At 38.8% G+C, this 16,913-nt stretch overlaps 1 protein-coding gene across 1 annotated transcript in view; it reads left to right on the forward strand.

Moving 5' to 3' along the window:
- The window catches only part of LOC125458321 (organic cation/carnitine transporter 2-like), a 74,085-nt gene extending 64,986 nt beyond the window's left edge, over nt 1–9,099 (forward strand). Inside the window, exons 8-10 of the mRNA XM_048543514.2 lie at nt 1,928–2,110; nt 5,010–5,145; nt 8,878–9,099. Of these exons, the coding sequence (XP_048399471.2) occupies nt 1,928–2,110; nt 5,010–5,145; nt 8,878–8,977 (419 nt within the window). The 3' untranslated portion in view covers nt 8,978–9,099. The remainder of the gene's footprint in view (nt 1–1,927; nt 2,111–5,009; nt 5,146–8,877) is intronic.
- The last annotated feature ends 7,814 nt before the right edge of the window (nt 9,100–16,913 follow it).

Below are 16,913 nucleotides of genomic sequence, written 5' to 3' on the forward strand. Positions count from 1 at the left end.
AGCAGAAGTGGTGAATAGGAGGAGATTGCGTCAGTTAAGATTGTATTCGCCAGACTTTAGAGTTTAGAAGGATAAAAGGGGGTCTCGTAGGAACTTATAAAATTCTAGATAAGTTAGATGTAGGAAGGATGTTCTCGATAGCATTGGAGTCCAGAACCAGGGGTCATAGTTTAAGAATAATTGGTACATCTTTTGGAACTGAGATGAGGAGAAATTTCTTCACCCAGAGAGTGATGAACCTGTGAAATTCACTGCCACAGAAAGTGGTTGAGGCTAAAACATGGTGTTTTCAAAAAGATGGTAGAAATAGCTTTTGTGGCTAAAGGGATATGGGAACGGGAGATTTAAGGTATTGGGCAAGATGATCAGCCATGATCAGAATGAATAGCAAAGCAGGCTTGAGGGGTTGAATGGCTTACTTCTGCTCCTGTCTTCTGTGTTTCCATGTTACTATGACTTGTGGAAAATCACATTTCACATAATGAATGGTTAAGACCCAGAATGTGTCCTTGAGAATGTATTGGAGACAGATTCAATCTTGACGTTCAAGAGGGAACTAAATTATTCCCTAATAAAGAAGAAAGTGCGGGGCTATGGCAAGTGGGCATGGGAATGGATCTGGATGAATTGTTCCTTTGCAGAGTTATCATTGACATTTTGGACTAAATAGCCTCCTGCATTGTATACTTGCATGGTTTCCTTCCCATCATCTGCTTGCTGGTCCTTGTTGATATCATCTACAAGCACGGGGTTAACTTTCACGTGTAAATTGACATACAGCTCTACCACTGTTTTCCAGTTGGAATCATCAGATTTGTTTTTCCAATAGCCATTAATCTTAAATGAGCCATAGTTTGCTTATGTTAAACATTATCAATATCAGTGCTATTATCTCTGGCCTCTCCAACAAACTGTGCTATTATCATCAACTTCTTCCTTCTCCTCAGTCACTGTCTTGGCTTGCTTCTTTTCTGGCTTTGAGCTGAATTTACTCATATAATTTCTCCATTGCAAAAGTATGGTTCCTTTTACCTCTAACATTTTGTCTATTTCTGCCCCTAAATCAGTTATTTGTTACTGATAGGCTCATTCAAACATAATTACTCAACTGGTATTCTGTTTAACCTCTAGTTATCTTCCCTCTGAGAGCTTAAGCTCAACTTTAGGTGCTATCCTATTCTAGACCAATGCTCACTTGTTCTTCATTGCTGTGTTCACTGGCTTGATTCAAATCACTAATGCCTTAAAAGTTTCCTCCTTGACATTAATTCCTTTATGGATTGAACTTCCAAACACTGAATGAATGACTCCAGCTTGAAAAGAAAACACACGCACCATATGACAACGTCATATGTGGACCCATCTCTTCAGTCTAATAACCGATGGCCAGATATTAGGTAACCAAGCCTGCACTGTCTGAAATTTTGTCTCTGGATTTCTGTGTAGAGCCTCCTTAAAATTCACATTGTTGAACAACTGTCCAATCAACCTTGCAAATCTCTACTTCTTCAGCTGTGGCTATTTTTTATATATGTCTCTGCCAAAGAGTTTGAGGCTTCTTCATTCTCTTTACATGGTATTATATAAGTCCAAGTTGTAGTTGCAGTTTTTTTTTAAGACACCTTACCTTCCCAGCACAACACCAACATTTAAGTCTGTGTCTTCAAAGTATGCATCCAATTCAAAATCCTTTGGGAATATATAAGCAGAAATTGATTGGAAATTATTCTTTCCTGACCATTAGTTTTAATGGATAGGGAGCTTCACCATCAGTTTCTGACATTCTCCAAATTGATGAGTATGCCTATTAGAAGCAAATATTAGGAAAATCAGCTCATTTCAGATGTGTAGCAGGATTATACAGACAGGCACTTTTGAAACAGTGCAACTCCCTCAAAGCTTACTGTTTGTTTTCTGTTTTTTTTAGATCTTGCAATACTTTCCACAGTGCTGGTATTGATTGGAAAATTTGGGATCACTATTGCCTTCGGCATGGTTTATCAATATTCTGTTGAGCTGTATCCAACTGCAATAAGAAACATAGGTGTTGGAATGGGATCTACCGCTTCCAGATTTGGAAGCATTATTTCACCTTATGTATTCTATCTTGGTAAGATATCAGTTTAGTCTTGTTTACATAATTCTTGATTTATTCCAAAAGCTACAGAGCCAAAATCCACACCATTCAGGTGCATGTTGCATAGATGAAGAATGCTGCAATAGTTGTAATGGACCCTGTAATGACCAGTAACTGTTAAAATGAGATGAATTTTCCAAATGACCAATGTAGATAAATAAACTTCACATTTTAAAACTTATACTCTTAACAAACAAGCATAATGAATAACTAATACACTACCATGACATAAAAGGTGAATGTTACATTCATTAACTATCACAATCAAAATGTTTTTGAAGAATATAAAATAAAGGACTGCAGATGCTGGAAATGTGAAACAAAACAGAAACAGAAGAAAGGTCACTAGACCCGAAATGTTGACTCTGCTTTCTCTTCACAGGTGCTTTCAGACCTGCTGAAGTTCTCCAGCAATTTCTGTTTTTGTTTCATTTTTACAGAATACCACTCATCGAGCCATTGTTAGTAACAGGCTCAAAGTCATGCCAAGCTCAAATTTCACTCCAAGCCTCACTTCTCACCATGCCAGTTCAAAATCTGCAGTGACTTCCCACAGTTATTCCACGCAGTCCCATTTTTCCCAGAAACCATTACAACCAGCAAAGCCCACCTCAACAACTTTAATGTTCCACCTCTCCTGTTTCCTTTCCTTTGAACAAGACCAAACCTTCACAGCATTTAGATTGCTCCTTAATTCAAATGTAATTTTCACCTCTTTTCACCTGCTCCTTTGTATCTGTGCCTCAAACAGCAGTTTTCCTTTTTCTGTCAGACACTGTGAAAATATTTTTAAACTGCCAACCTATGTTCGTTGGTGATCTGATTGAGTTTTGCTTCCCAAGGCAATGGGATCTCAGGTTATTAAACAAATAAATGAGAGGTTTTTGATAGAATAGCGTTCACAATGGATTAAAGAGCACTGGCAGATGTTAGAATTCTAAAAGGCATTTGATGTGGTGCCACATTAAAGTTTGCTGCACAAGATAAAAGCAGCTGATGCAAGGGGTTACATATCAGCACAAATCAGGATTTGGTTAGCCAACAAGAAGCAGTGATTAGAGAATAAATGAGTCTTTGTGATCAGGCAAATTGTAACAAGCGGAGTATCACATGAATCAGCACTGTGTTCCTTCTTCTGAGCACCTGAAGGCTTCTGCTATTTGGACTCTCCTGTTGACGGCTGCCCTTTTAATGTGAAAAGAAAAGGAAAGGTTTGTTATTAATTTAGAACTTAATCTGATCCTAGTAACAGTATTCCACTGTTAAAGTATTATCAGTCACAAAAAAACTTGATTTATATTGCACTGTCAATATGAAAAAAATCCCAACCTTTATCTCAGAAGGATTGTAGAGCAAGATTTGATACTGAGTCTCATAAGTTAACATTGGGCAGATTTAGAGACAGCGCTCTATTGTCAGAAGGCAATTCAGCATTGAGTCTTTTTGCTCTTCAAATGAGTCCTCAAATTTCTGCAAAATTGATAAAGCTTGATGACTATCCTATAGCTTTGAATTTCATAGAAAAACTGAACAAAGCTTGGAAGGTGCCGAAAAAACAGTTGAAATGTAATAAACAAACAGTGACTATTAAGCTGATTGGAAAGGCGAAAGTTTGAAATTTTGTTGCTGGAGACTATTTGTTATCTGCCATTGGGGAACCACTAACCACAGGCTCAGTGGACTTTATCGACCAATAACAAAAAGTGAATGATATGAGTCTGGTTTTGAGTACTCCAGACAGAAGGAATCAGTGAGTGCGTCCTGTTAATACGTTAAAAAGATATTATGATAGGGCTGATAGTCCAGAGAAATGTATACTTACAGTAGTGAAAAAAGTAGAGAATGAAATAAAAAATATCTGAGCAATTGGAGATAGAATCCAAAATTGAAAATTCAAATGACATCCGCAAATCAGATTGAAAAACAAGGAAGTGCTTAAAAGGTTAAATAACATCATATTTTGCTTTCCATAAGGCCATCAAATGAGCCTATAGAGGCTAATACAGAATTATAAATCACTTAATGGGAATACGCCAGGAGAAATGGTTTCGGGGGGTGCATGACGAGCTCTGTATAGACTGAATCCTGAGAGATTAGCTCAAATGAGGATTAAATTCATGATTGAGAATGACATTATTGAACTGATGGAGCTAACCTAGTGTGATGGTGCTGAAACTGGATGGGTCCAAACAATTCTGTATTGAATATTGCAAATTCAATGTGGTCATGAAAGCAGACTCATATCCTGTTCCAAGATTAGAAGACTTAATTGAATTAATTGGACATGTGCAATTTGTCACAAAAATTGTCATGCTGAAAGAATATTGACAAGTATAATTGACGAAGAGCATAAAAAATAATCAGACAAAGAGAGCAAGAACTGCAGATGCTGGAGTCAGAAACAATGTAGTGTGGAGCTGGAGGAATACAGCAGATCAGGCAGCATCAGAGGAGCAGAAAAGTTGACATTTTGAAGAAGGGTCCCAACCTGAAACTTCAACATGCCTGCTCCACTGATGCTGCCTGGCCTGCTGCCTTCCTCCATCTCCACATGGTATTGTCATAAAAAGACAGCATGTGTAATACCAGATTGGTTTTATTAATGCAAAATCATGCCATTTTGAATGAAAAATGCACTCATTTGTTCACTTATTTGAAAAAAATCTTATTTGTCCATCATAACATCAGCTGGGATCATGAGCCACAATCACATTAAGCATAATCTCACTGAACAGCAGGGCAGGCTGGCAGAGCTGAATAGCTTATAATTCATTTGTTTCATGTGTTGTATTACTTGTATTACCTGTAGCTTTATTTGATGTGCTGCTCTTCATCTTCCAGACAATTCCTTTTCACATTATTATTTTCACAGGTACTTATCATGAATTTCTGCCTTATATTGTGATGGGGTGTGTCGTAGTGACATCAGCATTTGCAGTCTTGTTTCTACCTGAGACCATCAATATTCCGCTCCCAGACACGATTGACCAGATGCAGAAAATAAAGCGGTAACTGTATACAGTCTTGATGATTAAATTTTTCAAAACATGTTCTGCTCTGAACTGTAAATAACATTTAGATGCTGCTTTTAATGTTGAACATTGGTAAAGGTGCTTTGCAGAGGAGAAAAGGAACAAAAATTTGTCTTTATCAGAAAGTTGGAAGAGGGACCGAAACATCTTGTTGAAGATGTGTAATTTAAATAGAAGTAGAGGCAGAGAGTGGGGTGTAGTTTGAGAAGGAATTACAGATTGGATTGTCGTTGTTACTGAAGTTTTTCCCATGGAAGGTAGAGAGGCCAGTGTAGTATCTGGAGATGAGACCAGGTTCAAAGAACCAGACAATGTGGAAAGAACATAACATTGGAGAAGGCTGTCGAGATGAAATGAAATGAAACCAAGGAGATATTTGTAGCAATAATGAGAATTTTAAATTCAGATTTATTAGGTGATAAAGAGCTCAGTGAAAATGAGAGATTCTGAATGAGGGAACCCAATGTAAAAAACAACTGAAATAGCACTTTATTTTGAGATTTATGGAGACAGATAAGATTACAGAGAACATAACTATATTGGCGAAATATGGGGGAAAGCAAGTAATGCTGTGAAAATTAAAATACATCTAGTTCACTGAATAAACCACTTACATGCAAACAAGCTCTACATTGAGCACAGTTTATCGTGTCAGTTGTTCCCAAATAAACCAATTCCCCTTAATCAGATCCTGAGATGCTGCTTGGCCTGCTGTGTTCATCCAGCTTCACACTTTATTATCTTGGATTCTCCAGCATCTGCAGTTCCCATTATCTCTGATACACCTTTACCTGATCTGGCTTACATGTGACCCCGGATCTAGTGCAGTGTGGTTGACTGTTAACTGCCCTTTGAAATGGCCTAGCAGGCCACTTAGTTCATGGACAACTAGGCATGGGCAAGAATTATTGGTCTTTTAAGTGAAGTCCACATTTCAGGAAAGAATAAAGGAAAGAAAAATCAAAGCTCTGACTCAATGGTAGCACTCCCATTTTTGAGCCAAAATGATATTGGGTTCGAATGTCATCTCAGGGGCTTGAAAGATCATTTATTCATCATTACATCTGTTGGTTAGTGCAAATGATTGCCGTGTTTCATGCATTTAAAAAAAGTGACTGGACTTTGAATATAAAGAGTGCAAAATGCTTTAGGATGTTACAAGGTCATGGCAGACACAGTTTAAATGTAAGTCTTTTGATATCAATAAAGTCGTGTTCAAAGAAAAGAAAACAAATAAGATTTTGTTTTGTTCATTGATACTTCCTTCCAATCCCAGAGCCATTATACAAGAAGGACAAAGACAGGTTACAAATGGTTTTACGACCACCTGCAAGATCTCCTCCATGTTGCTCACCATCCAGACATGGAATTGTATTGCCATTCGTTGATTGTGTTTGGGGTTGAATTTACGAAATTCCCTACTTAAAGGCATTGTGGATATACCTACACTGCATGAACTGTAGCAGTTCAAGCAGAGAGTTCACCACCACCATCTTAAGAGCAATTAATTGTGGTCAATAAATGCTGACCTTACCAGTGACACTCACATTTGAGGAACACCTAAAAATAAAATGGAAAATAGCATCTTCCACACTTTTACTTCTTTTTGTGTGACCAATGCCCAAGTCACTAAACAGAGGAGCTATGTATTTATCAGAGCATAAGAAATGGAGCTGTAATGACATAAAAAGCCATTCTGGCTGATCTGATACAACAACAGAAAGTGATGAAGAAACTCAGCAAAAAGACGGAGATTGAGGGGGGACCTGATTGAGGTCTATAAAATCATGAGGGGTATAGACAGGGTGGATAGCAAGAAGCTTTTTCCCAGAGTAGGGGACTCAATTACTAGGGGTCATGAGCTCAAAATGAGAGGAGGAAAGTTTAAGGGAGATATGCGTGGAATGTTCTTTACACAGAGGGTGGTGGGCACCTGGAACGCGTTGCCAGCGGAGGTGGCAGGCGCAGACACGGCGTCTTTTAAGATATATTTGGACAGGTACATGGATGGGCAGGGAGCAAATTAACACAGACCGTTAGAAAATAGATGACAGATTAGACAGAGGATCTTGATGGGTGCAGGCTTGGAGGGGCGAAGGGCCTGTTCCTGTGCTGTACGTTTAAAAAAATATCTGGCAGCATCTGGAGAGAGAAAGTGGAGTCAATATTTTGTATCCAGTGACCTTTCATCAGAACAAGTAGTTGGTAAAGGTGCCTTATATGGTGGAAATGAGAGTGGGGGTGTGGTGAAAAGGACTGAGAGCATAGGTAGACATGGAGCCCAAGGAGCGAGAACAGCAGCTGGTTAGAGAAAGGGATGGAGAACAGTAAGCCACAGAAGGAGTAAAGCTGTTAATAGGGTCCATAACTGGTTGAAAATGGGTTGGTTGTGCTGAAAGCAGCTCATGTCATGACAAGGCCAGGGATGTGGAGCTAGATAAAGGACATTTAAGAAGGTGCTCAGACCCTAAAATTTTTGAACTTGGTATTGAGTCTTGAAGGTTGCAAGGTCCCCAAATAGAAAATTAGATGTTGTCCGTCCAGTGGAAATTAACTGGCTGACATGATACTTGTCTCAGGAATTTCATGTTTCTAATGAATACCTGAGTAGCCGACTCAGTTGAGCAGGGATTCAGCAACATGAGGGTTCCCAGTAGCATTAGTTAAAAGATAAATGCCAACTATAGGTGAGGAACTTTTCTGAATCATAGAATTACTGCAGTGTGGAAGCAGGCCATTCTACCCATCAAGTCCACATTGACCCGCCAAAGAGCATCCCCATTAAGACCCAACCCGCCACCCTATCTCTGTATTTCCCATGGCTAACCCAGCTAGCCTGTACATCCCTGGACACTATAGGCAATTTAGCATGGCCAATCCACCTAACTCTTTCGACTGTGGGAGGAAGCTAGAGCAATTGAAGGAAACCCACGCAGACAGGTGAGAATGTGAAAACTCCACATAGACAGTTGCCTGAGGATGGAGTCAGACCTAGGTCCCTGGCAGTGTGAGGCAGCAGTGCTATCCACTGAGCCACCATGCTGTCCTTTTGACTTAGCCTACATTGGCTGAATTTGTGGAGATACTGTGGTTGAGCCCTGAGAATCACCAAATGATCCTGACACTATACTCACCTCTATTGTATGCTAAGCTGGTGTCTGTAACTTTCAGAAAAAATAAAGATGTTCCCTTATCATTGACAAGAGGTTGACAAAAACAGAAATTGCTGGAAAAGTTCAGCAGGTCTGGCAGCACCTATGGAGAGAAATTAGGGTTAATGTTTTGAGTCAAATGACCCTTCCTCAGTTCTTCCTCAGTCACACCATTTGCAACTCGCACGTTTTCCACTCTACTACATGTATTATTGAATGTCGATAGTTTGTTATCTGCCCACTAAATTGAGATTGACTTTTCCGGTCACTGAGCTTGATGAAAAGGCACCAGACCCACAAGGACAAAATTGACGTTTCCTTCTTCACTGAAGATGTTAGCAGTCTGTGTCTTCAGGTTAGCAGTCTGTGTCACAGTACTGTGTTGATTCATTGGCAAACATGTTATCATATTATTTGACACTAAAGATCTTTGGTTTACAGATATAAAACAAACTTGGTACGCATTAAGTGACTGTACCTACAGAATAAAATATGATGGGAAAGATCCTGTTAATGTACAGTTTTTATGGTGGTGCTGTTTTTGTTTTGATTGCAGATTCAAGTTTAGAAGGCATGACAGAAATCTCAATCAACGTCATGAAAATGGAACAATTGGGGAAAACGTTACAGTAACCAGCAAAATTGAGAAAATTTAACCTATCTCTGGCCAGAAATCAGAAACAATGGAAGATTGGATAATAAGTTGTTTATTCCAAGTTTTTCTCACAGAGTAACAATATCTCCTAGTGAATGCAATGCAATCAAGCTACCGTAGGAACCACTGTCAAATACTCAAATCAAGTAGAATGCTACACAATTTACATTTCTGACATTTTCTTACTTTCATTTAAAACCAGCAATGTGTTCTCCTCTATCATAAAGCATGATGTCACTGTTGTGGGTGAAAATATATTTTGAAGTTGATTTTACATTTGGACACACTAGTGTCACTTGGGACAAAGGAGCACACTAGTATACCAGCCACCAACAATCACCATGAAGAAGTGGTTGTCATTTTGAGGTGCTGATTTCATTAACATTTGGTTGCTGCACTGAGGTATTTTGATGCTGTGATTCAGGGTTGAACTTGCTTACTATAGAGCTGCCCTGACCACCAACACGGTGCTGGAATTGGTTCACAATCACACAGTGCAGGATTTCAGGGCAAAAACAACTCAGGTTATTTTTTTTTCAAAGTCTGGAAAAATATTACTGCTCCTTTATATCCAAAAAATATGCTAGCTTAACTTGATCAGAATTCAGCAGTTCCCATCTTGCCGGAGTAATAATTGTGCCTGCAAAGCACATGCACTGACCAGTTCTGATGTGAAATTACTTTTGATTTACATATTAAATGGAGTATTAATATGTAAGGAGGAGCAACTTTGTAAAGATCAAGAACCCAGCAACAAAAGGATCAATCAAGTCGTTCCTTTCAACTGGTACTGTTAGCTTTTTGCTGTCACCTGTTGCTTCAATGTGAGCCCAAGCTCTATCTGCTTGTGTAAAATGGGCAATAGAACATCAGGTGAGATAAAGACAGAAGACAAGTTAAAATCAGCAGCAACAGCAATGACAAAAATTAGGAGTCAGTTATAGAGCCATAGAGCTGTGCAGCATGGAAACATGCTGCAACTCGGTATCCTTTATATTGCACTGTATTGAATAAATTCTGTTTGAAATAATAAAAAATAGGAATCATTGTATTTGTGGTTGATGATATGTAGGACCTAAGGGTCTGCTTTCGTGCTGTACAAGCCTATGCCTCCAAGGGACTCTATGTATCGTAATTTTGCCACTTTTTAATGTAGGTTTCACAATTTTTACACATAAAGCAAATTATAAAGTCATATTTATGTTGCATTTTCAAATACGTGTATCAGTCATACTCCAGAACAAGATCTGTACAAAAGTCTGCAGTCATAGCCTGATAGGGAATTTTGAATGCAGTCATAGTCTGGGATTCTGGGCCATCCACCAGTCAGAGATCTAGTGGATATCTCTGCTAATTTTGGGGAGGTAAGACACAATTGAATCCAGTGGCCTTCAAGCACTTAAATTTGTCATCGTCAGGCGTTCCATCTGATTGAGAACTGTGGCAGCTGAGATACCACTGTTGAGAATGCCAGCTAATCAGAGAATGGCAAATCACCATTGATGCCTATGAAAGACATGGCAATTGATGGCAATACAGGATCACCATGGTACACCAGGCCAGTGGTGACTGATGGCAGAACTGGAGTCACATGGTCATGATTGCAAAAAGAAGGCAGAGGTGTCAGAGGCAAGGACAAGGTGGGTAGCAGGCCCTTCTTCTCCCAATGCCACATCTTGCAATTGGGCACTGAATGCTTGATCAGAAAGAATGCAATGGCAGCCCAAGGAGGCCACTGACAAAACTCTCAAGTTTTGTCTGATGTGCACTGAGAACACGAGAGACTTATGCAGTCCCCACTTAATACCTGAGCTATCGCTAGATTGCAATGGGCTCAGGCATATATAATGGGGGACAATTGGCTCATTAATACCCACCTGCAGCCAGGAATCCTGATCAGCCCTTCCACCCTCCGGCACTTGTGTGATCAAACTGGTCCGTTCCCATAATGTTCACCACAACAGACTGCATAAAATCCCACACATTGGTGATGTTTAATTCAGTTACACTGCAATTTTGCCTATTGGAATGCTCTCTTTTTGCTTGTTGATCCCAGTATTACAATTGTTTTCCTTGTTAGGAAGCTTGATTATTTAAGTTATGATTATGGATTGATTTGTGTGAATAATAAGTGAGGACTTGGGTTAATTTAAATTACATAATCTTGACATGAGTGTTTACGGGATTCATTGAAACCCTTACTCTTATGTGGTTCTGAATTACCTTTACTAACTCAATCGCAATAATATATTCATAACAGTTGAGGTAATTTTTATGGAAAACCTTAGGGATTTTAATTAATGCAATCACACAGTTCACAGCTTGGTCCAAAAGCATGTTTACATCATGGAGCAGGATGCATGGGATCAAAAATAATATGCCTGACACATAGTTAGATTGTAAATGCAAAAGCCGAGAGATATTATCACGAGACGATTAAAAGTAAAGTTCTGGGACCCTGGTTTAAATCCTGCATGGCAGATAATAGAATTTGTATCTAATAATAGACTGGAATTGAGAATCTAATAATGATTGTGAAATCTTTATCAATTATCAGGAAAAACTCATCTGGTTCGCTCATGTCCTTTAAGGAAGGAAGTTAATGTCCTTACCTGGTCTGGCCCACATGTGACTCCAGACTCACAGACTCACAGTCTCCAGACTTGATTCTTAACTCCCCTCTGGGCCATTAGGGATAATGGCAATAAATGCTGACCTGGCCGTGGCGGTCACATCCTGTGAATGAATTGAACATAAAAGAAAGTTTCAATGAGGTATTAAATGATTAGGAAAAAGGTGACAAGTCATTGTGAGACCATTAATTTAATCAGATCAAGCCACCAGTAAAGTATATTTTAAATCACAATAAATTAATAAGAATTCAGGAGAAAGAAAGTGTTTTAAGACTTTAAGAACAGAAATCACTTTTATTAGAAAACGTCATGGACAGGTACAAAAACTAAGAAGAAGGAATGCAAATTTTTAATTCTATGCCTAACATTACCAAGGAGTCAATGATTGGATAAAGCTGCAGTCTATAAGACTGCTTTCCTTCCCATGGATAAGGACTATTTTGACAGATAATAGAAGAAATTCATGATAATAGAACTACTGTTAAATTACATACTTGTGCCTGTATTACTTTAGACAGAGACAATGGAGCAGTGATCTAACTGATTTGTTTAAACTGATAGAAGAATTATGTGATATGTATAGAAAAACTAGTTCTTTTGGTAGGTGATTCAAAACAAGGAAGTAAAATCTTAAAAGTAAAGTACGGCCATTTAGAGTTGATGTCTTTGCATAAAAGTCGCTTAAATCTGAACATTTTCCCACACCACCCAATACCATAAGAAAGTAAAATGCTTTTGAGGCTTGGATAATTGAGAAGGAAAAAATGAGATTTCTGTTTGGTGAAAGTATTAAAATATGTGGAGCAACGTTGGTCAAATGGAACTAGGACATAGATCAGAAGTGTTTTTACTGAATAGTTAGAGTGGACAAGAAGAAACTAAATATCTCCCAGTGTTCCAAATTTTAAGAATTTGAAGCAAAATTGGCTGGTTGGCATGAAAATAATAGTTCTGTTCAAGTTATCTGTTCATGAATTATTAGACTTTCTGTGTGAATAGAAACCGAAAATGATTTGTACGTGAAGAAATAAAGTTTACTATTATGTGAAATCCTTTCGTACTGAAATGCAGTTAAACACCGCATAGAAGAATTTATATGGTTATTGCATCAGTGTGGAGTTGTCTCTGAGGTTTTTTTTAATTGCACATTGCTGCTGTCTCTAAATGTTTTGACTGAAGCTTTACAGACCTTGAGTTCTAATGCTATTAGTCTATTTTATTTAGTTTCACCATTCATGTGGAATCAGATTGTGTCAGTAGCAGTGGGAGGGGTTGGGAGAAGGCACATATTGAGAAACAGACCTTTAGTTTTCATGGCACTTAAGAAGCTAAAAAAAACAACTTTGGTCACAAAGTATAATTTGTGGCAAAATTGTTCGTCTTTTTGCCTAGTGTCTGGGAAAGTCCTCTTGGATTTGTTCAAAAATGTTTTCTTTTATTGGTTTTCTTTAAATGTAACAGATGACTATTCAAATTTGTTTGGTCACCTACCTTTTGAGATATTAAAAAGACATTCTGATTCAAATCAGGGAGCTGGTCTCTTTCTTCAAATCAAAATAGTCAAGTGACAAATTTTGTGTATCACAAAAGAAAAAACATAACTATTTTGATAAAAAAGAACAGTTTTATCTTTCACAATTTGATTTGAATCAGATTTTTCCTTGTTAGTGATTTTACACACAATAAAAACAGAATAGTAACCACTAACTGCTTTAGCTTTGCAAAGAACATATTACTGGCTGTGGGTCAAGCCATTAAATATATAGAACATAGAACATAGAACATTACAGCACAGTACAGGCCCTTCGGCCCTCGATGTTGTGCCGACCTGTCATACCAATCTCAAGCCCATCTAACCTACACTATTCCATGTACGTCCATATGCTTATCCAATGACGACTTAAGTGTGCCTAAAGTTGGCAAATCTACTACCGTTGCAGGCAAAGCGTTCCATTCCCTTACTACTCTCTGAGTAAAGAAACTACCTCTGACATCTGTCCTATATCTTTCACCCCTCAATTTAAAACTATGCCCCCTCATGCTCACCGTCACCATCCTAGGAAAAAGGCTCTCGCTATCCACCCTATCTTGCCCTCTGATTATTTTTTATGTTTCAATTAAGTCACCTCTCAACCTTCTCTCTAATGAAAACAGCCTCAAGTCCCTCAGCCTTTCCTCATAAGACCTTCCCTCCATACCAGGCAACATCCTAGTAAATCTCCTCTGCACCCTTTCCAAAGCTTCCACATCCTTTTTATAATGCGGTGACCAGAATTGTACACAATACTCCAAGTGCGGCCACACCAGAGTTTTGTACAGCTTCACCATAAACTCTTGGTTCCGGAACTCGATCCCTCTATTAATAAAAGCTAAAACACTGTATGCCTTCTTAACAGCCCTGTCAACCTGGGTGGCAACTTTCAAGGATCTGTGTACATGGACACCGAGATCTCTCTGCTCATCTACACTGCTAAGAATTAGCCCAGTACTTTGCCTTCCGGTTACTCCTACCAAAGTGCATCACCTCACACTTGTCTGCATTAAACTCCATTTGCCACCTCTCAGCCCAGCTCTGCAGCTTGTCTATGTCTCTCTGTAACCTAGAGCATCCTTCGTCACTATCCACAACTCCACTGACCTTAGTGTCGTCTGCAAATTTACTAACCCATCCTTCTACGCCCTCATCCAGGTCATTTATAAAAATGACAAACAGCAGTGGACCCAACACCGACCCTTGCGGTACACCACTAGTAACTGCTCTCCAGGATGAACATTTCCCATCAACTACCACCCTCTGTCTTCTTTCAGCAAGCCAATTTCCGATCCAAACTGCTTTATCTCCCACAATTCCATTCCTCCGCATTTTGTACAATAGCCTATTGTGGGGAACCTTATCGAACGCCTTGCTGAAATCCATATACACCACATCAACCGGTTTACTCTCATCTACCTGTTTGGTCACCTTCTCAAAGAACTCAATAAGGTTTGTGAGGCATGACCTTCCCTTCACAAAACCGTGCTGACTATCCCTAATCAATTTATTCTTTTCTAGAAGATTATAAATCCTATCTCTTATAACCTTTTCCAACACTTTACCAACAACCGAGGTAAGGCTCACTGGTCTATAATTACCAGGGTTGTTTCTACTCCCCTTCTTGAACAGGGGAACCACATTTGCTATCTTCCAGTCATCTGGCACTATTCCTGTAATATATCTCTGCTCTCAGTCCAAATGTAATTGCGCTGATGAACAAGTGACAGACCCCACCCTCAGGCAATGATAAAGCCAGTACCCTTAACACCCATTCCCACATTTGAGGAATCCTTGCCCAAGAGTCATAATTGAATGCATAGAATTTCTACCTAAAACAAAAAAATGGGAATAGGTATTTGTTGACGATAATGGATGTGTCTACTAGATTTCCAGAGGCTATTCTGTTGGCAGTATCACAGCTAAAATAATTGTAGAGGAGTTACTCAATATTTTTTTCTAGATATGGACAACGCACAGAAATTTAATCAGATCAAGCCATAAATTTTACATAAAAGTTATTCAAAAAAGTTATGGATAGCTTAGAAATAAAACAATTCAAATCCACTGTATACCATACAGAATTGCAGGGAGAATGGTGCCATCAATCTTTAAAGACCATGTTGAGGGCTTAGAGTCAAGACTATCTAGAGGATTGGGATAAAGGAATTCCATTTGTACTTTTTGTAATTGGAGATGCTTCTACTGAATCAGTTAAAATCAGTACATTTGAATTAGTTTTTGTGCATGCAGCAAGAGGACCACCGAAATTAATTAAGAAAAGATTGGTAAGTCAGAGTACTGAGGCCACATATTTGGACTATGTGTCAAATTTTAGGGAAAGAGTCAATAGAGCAGGTGATAAAATGTGAGGCTGGATGAACACAGCAGGCCAATAGAGCAGGTGAGTTGGTTAGGCAGCCTTTACAATTATCACAGCACAGCATGACGCAGGAAATAGACAAAATCAAAAAGCTGTGATTTCATTAGCGGAGGTAAAGTATCCATGTTACTCCCAGTGGTAGGTGAACCTTTAAAGGCAAGGTTTAGTGGGCTTTATAAAAGCAAAAGGAAATTGAGTGAGGCAAATTGGTAAGAATGCAGGGTAGAAAGAAATCTCACAGAGTGTGTCATGCGAATATGTTCAAAACGTATTTTAACAAGGAAAGAAAGCGAAAGGAGAATGTGTTACTGGTTACAACACAGAGTGAAGAACAAGTTCAGGTGATTCTGAATTGAACATTCCTCAAATTAAACTGGGCAATGAGGAAGTTCTGAAAAATTGGGATGAATTATTGAGTCACCTTCCAGATGAAAATTGAAATGACATGAAAGAGATTCATTACAATCATAAAGGGAGGTATGTGGGAATAAGTTGGGAAGTATTCATCTGACTATGCATGAAATAGTTATAGAAAATGCTGTTCCATAAAGCAAAACCCCTACGGGCTGAACCCTCTGAAGTTGACCTATGTTCACCAGAGGTTAAACACATGCTCAAAGACAATATAATTGGAATGAGTTGCAGCGAATGGAGCTTACTCATAGTAATGGTGCCAAAACCAGATGATACCCAATGATTTTATATGGATGATTGCAAAGTCAATGTGAAAAAATTGCTGTATGCAGGTAAAATGTTTGTAATATAAAATAATACAAATGTTAATTTTAAATTTTAGTAGCTAACAAACAAACCCATGAAATAAAACACTGCAAATGACTTCTGCTCAGAGTACAAAGTGTGGAGCTGGATGAACACAGCAGGCCAAGCAGCATCTCAGGAGCACAAAAGCTTTTGTGCTTCTGAGATGCTGCTTGGCCTGCTGTGTTCATCCAGCTCCACACTTTGTTATCTTGGATTCTCCAGCATCTGCAGTTCCCACTATCTCTGCTCAGAGTACACCGGGTTATGAATAGAAGCCAGAATATTTAGAGGGTCTACTGCACAATACTGCAGGTTGGTCTCACCGAGGCCCTGTACAATTGTAGCAAGGAATCTCTACTCCTGTACTGAAAACCTCTTGCTATATGAAAGCTAAAATTTATTTGGCTTCACCAACTGCTGCACCTGCATTCTTTCTTTCAACAACTGGTGTGCTAGGGTACAAAGCTCTCATGCACCTTCCCCTTTCCCAATCCATTGCCATTCAGCCAATATCTGTCAATTTCTTGCTACCAAAGGAGATAGACTCATATTTATCCACATTATACTTCATCTGCCATGTCTTTGCCCATTCATTCACCCTGTCCAAATCAGAATAAAGCATTTTTGC

The sequence above is a fragment of the Stegostoma tigrinum genome, chromosome 13 (assembly GCF_030684315.1).
Source record: "Stegostoma tigrinum isolate sSteTig4 chromosome 13, sSteTig4.hap1, whole genome shotgun sequence".
NCBI classification, from domain to species: domain Eukaryota; kingdom Metazoa; phylum Chordata; class Chondrichthyes; order Orectolobiformes; family Stegostomatidae; genus Stegostoma; species Stegostoma tigrinum.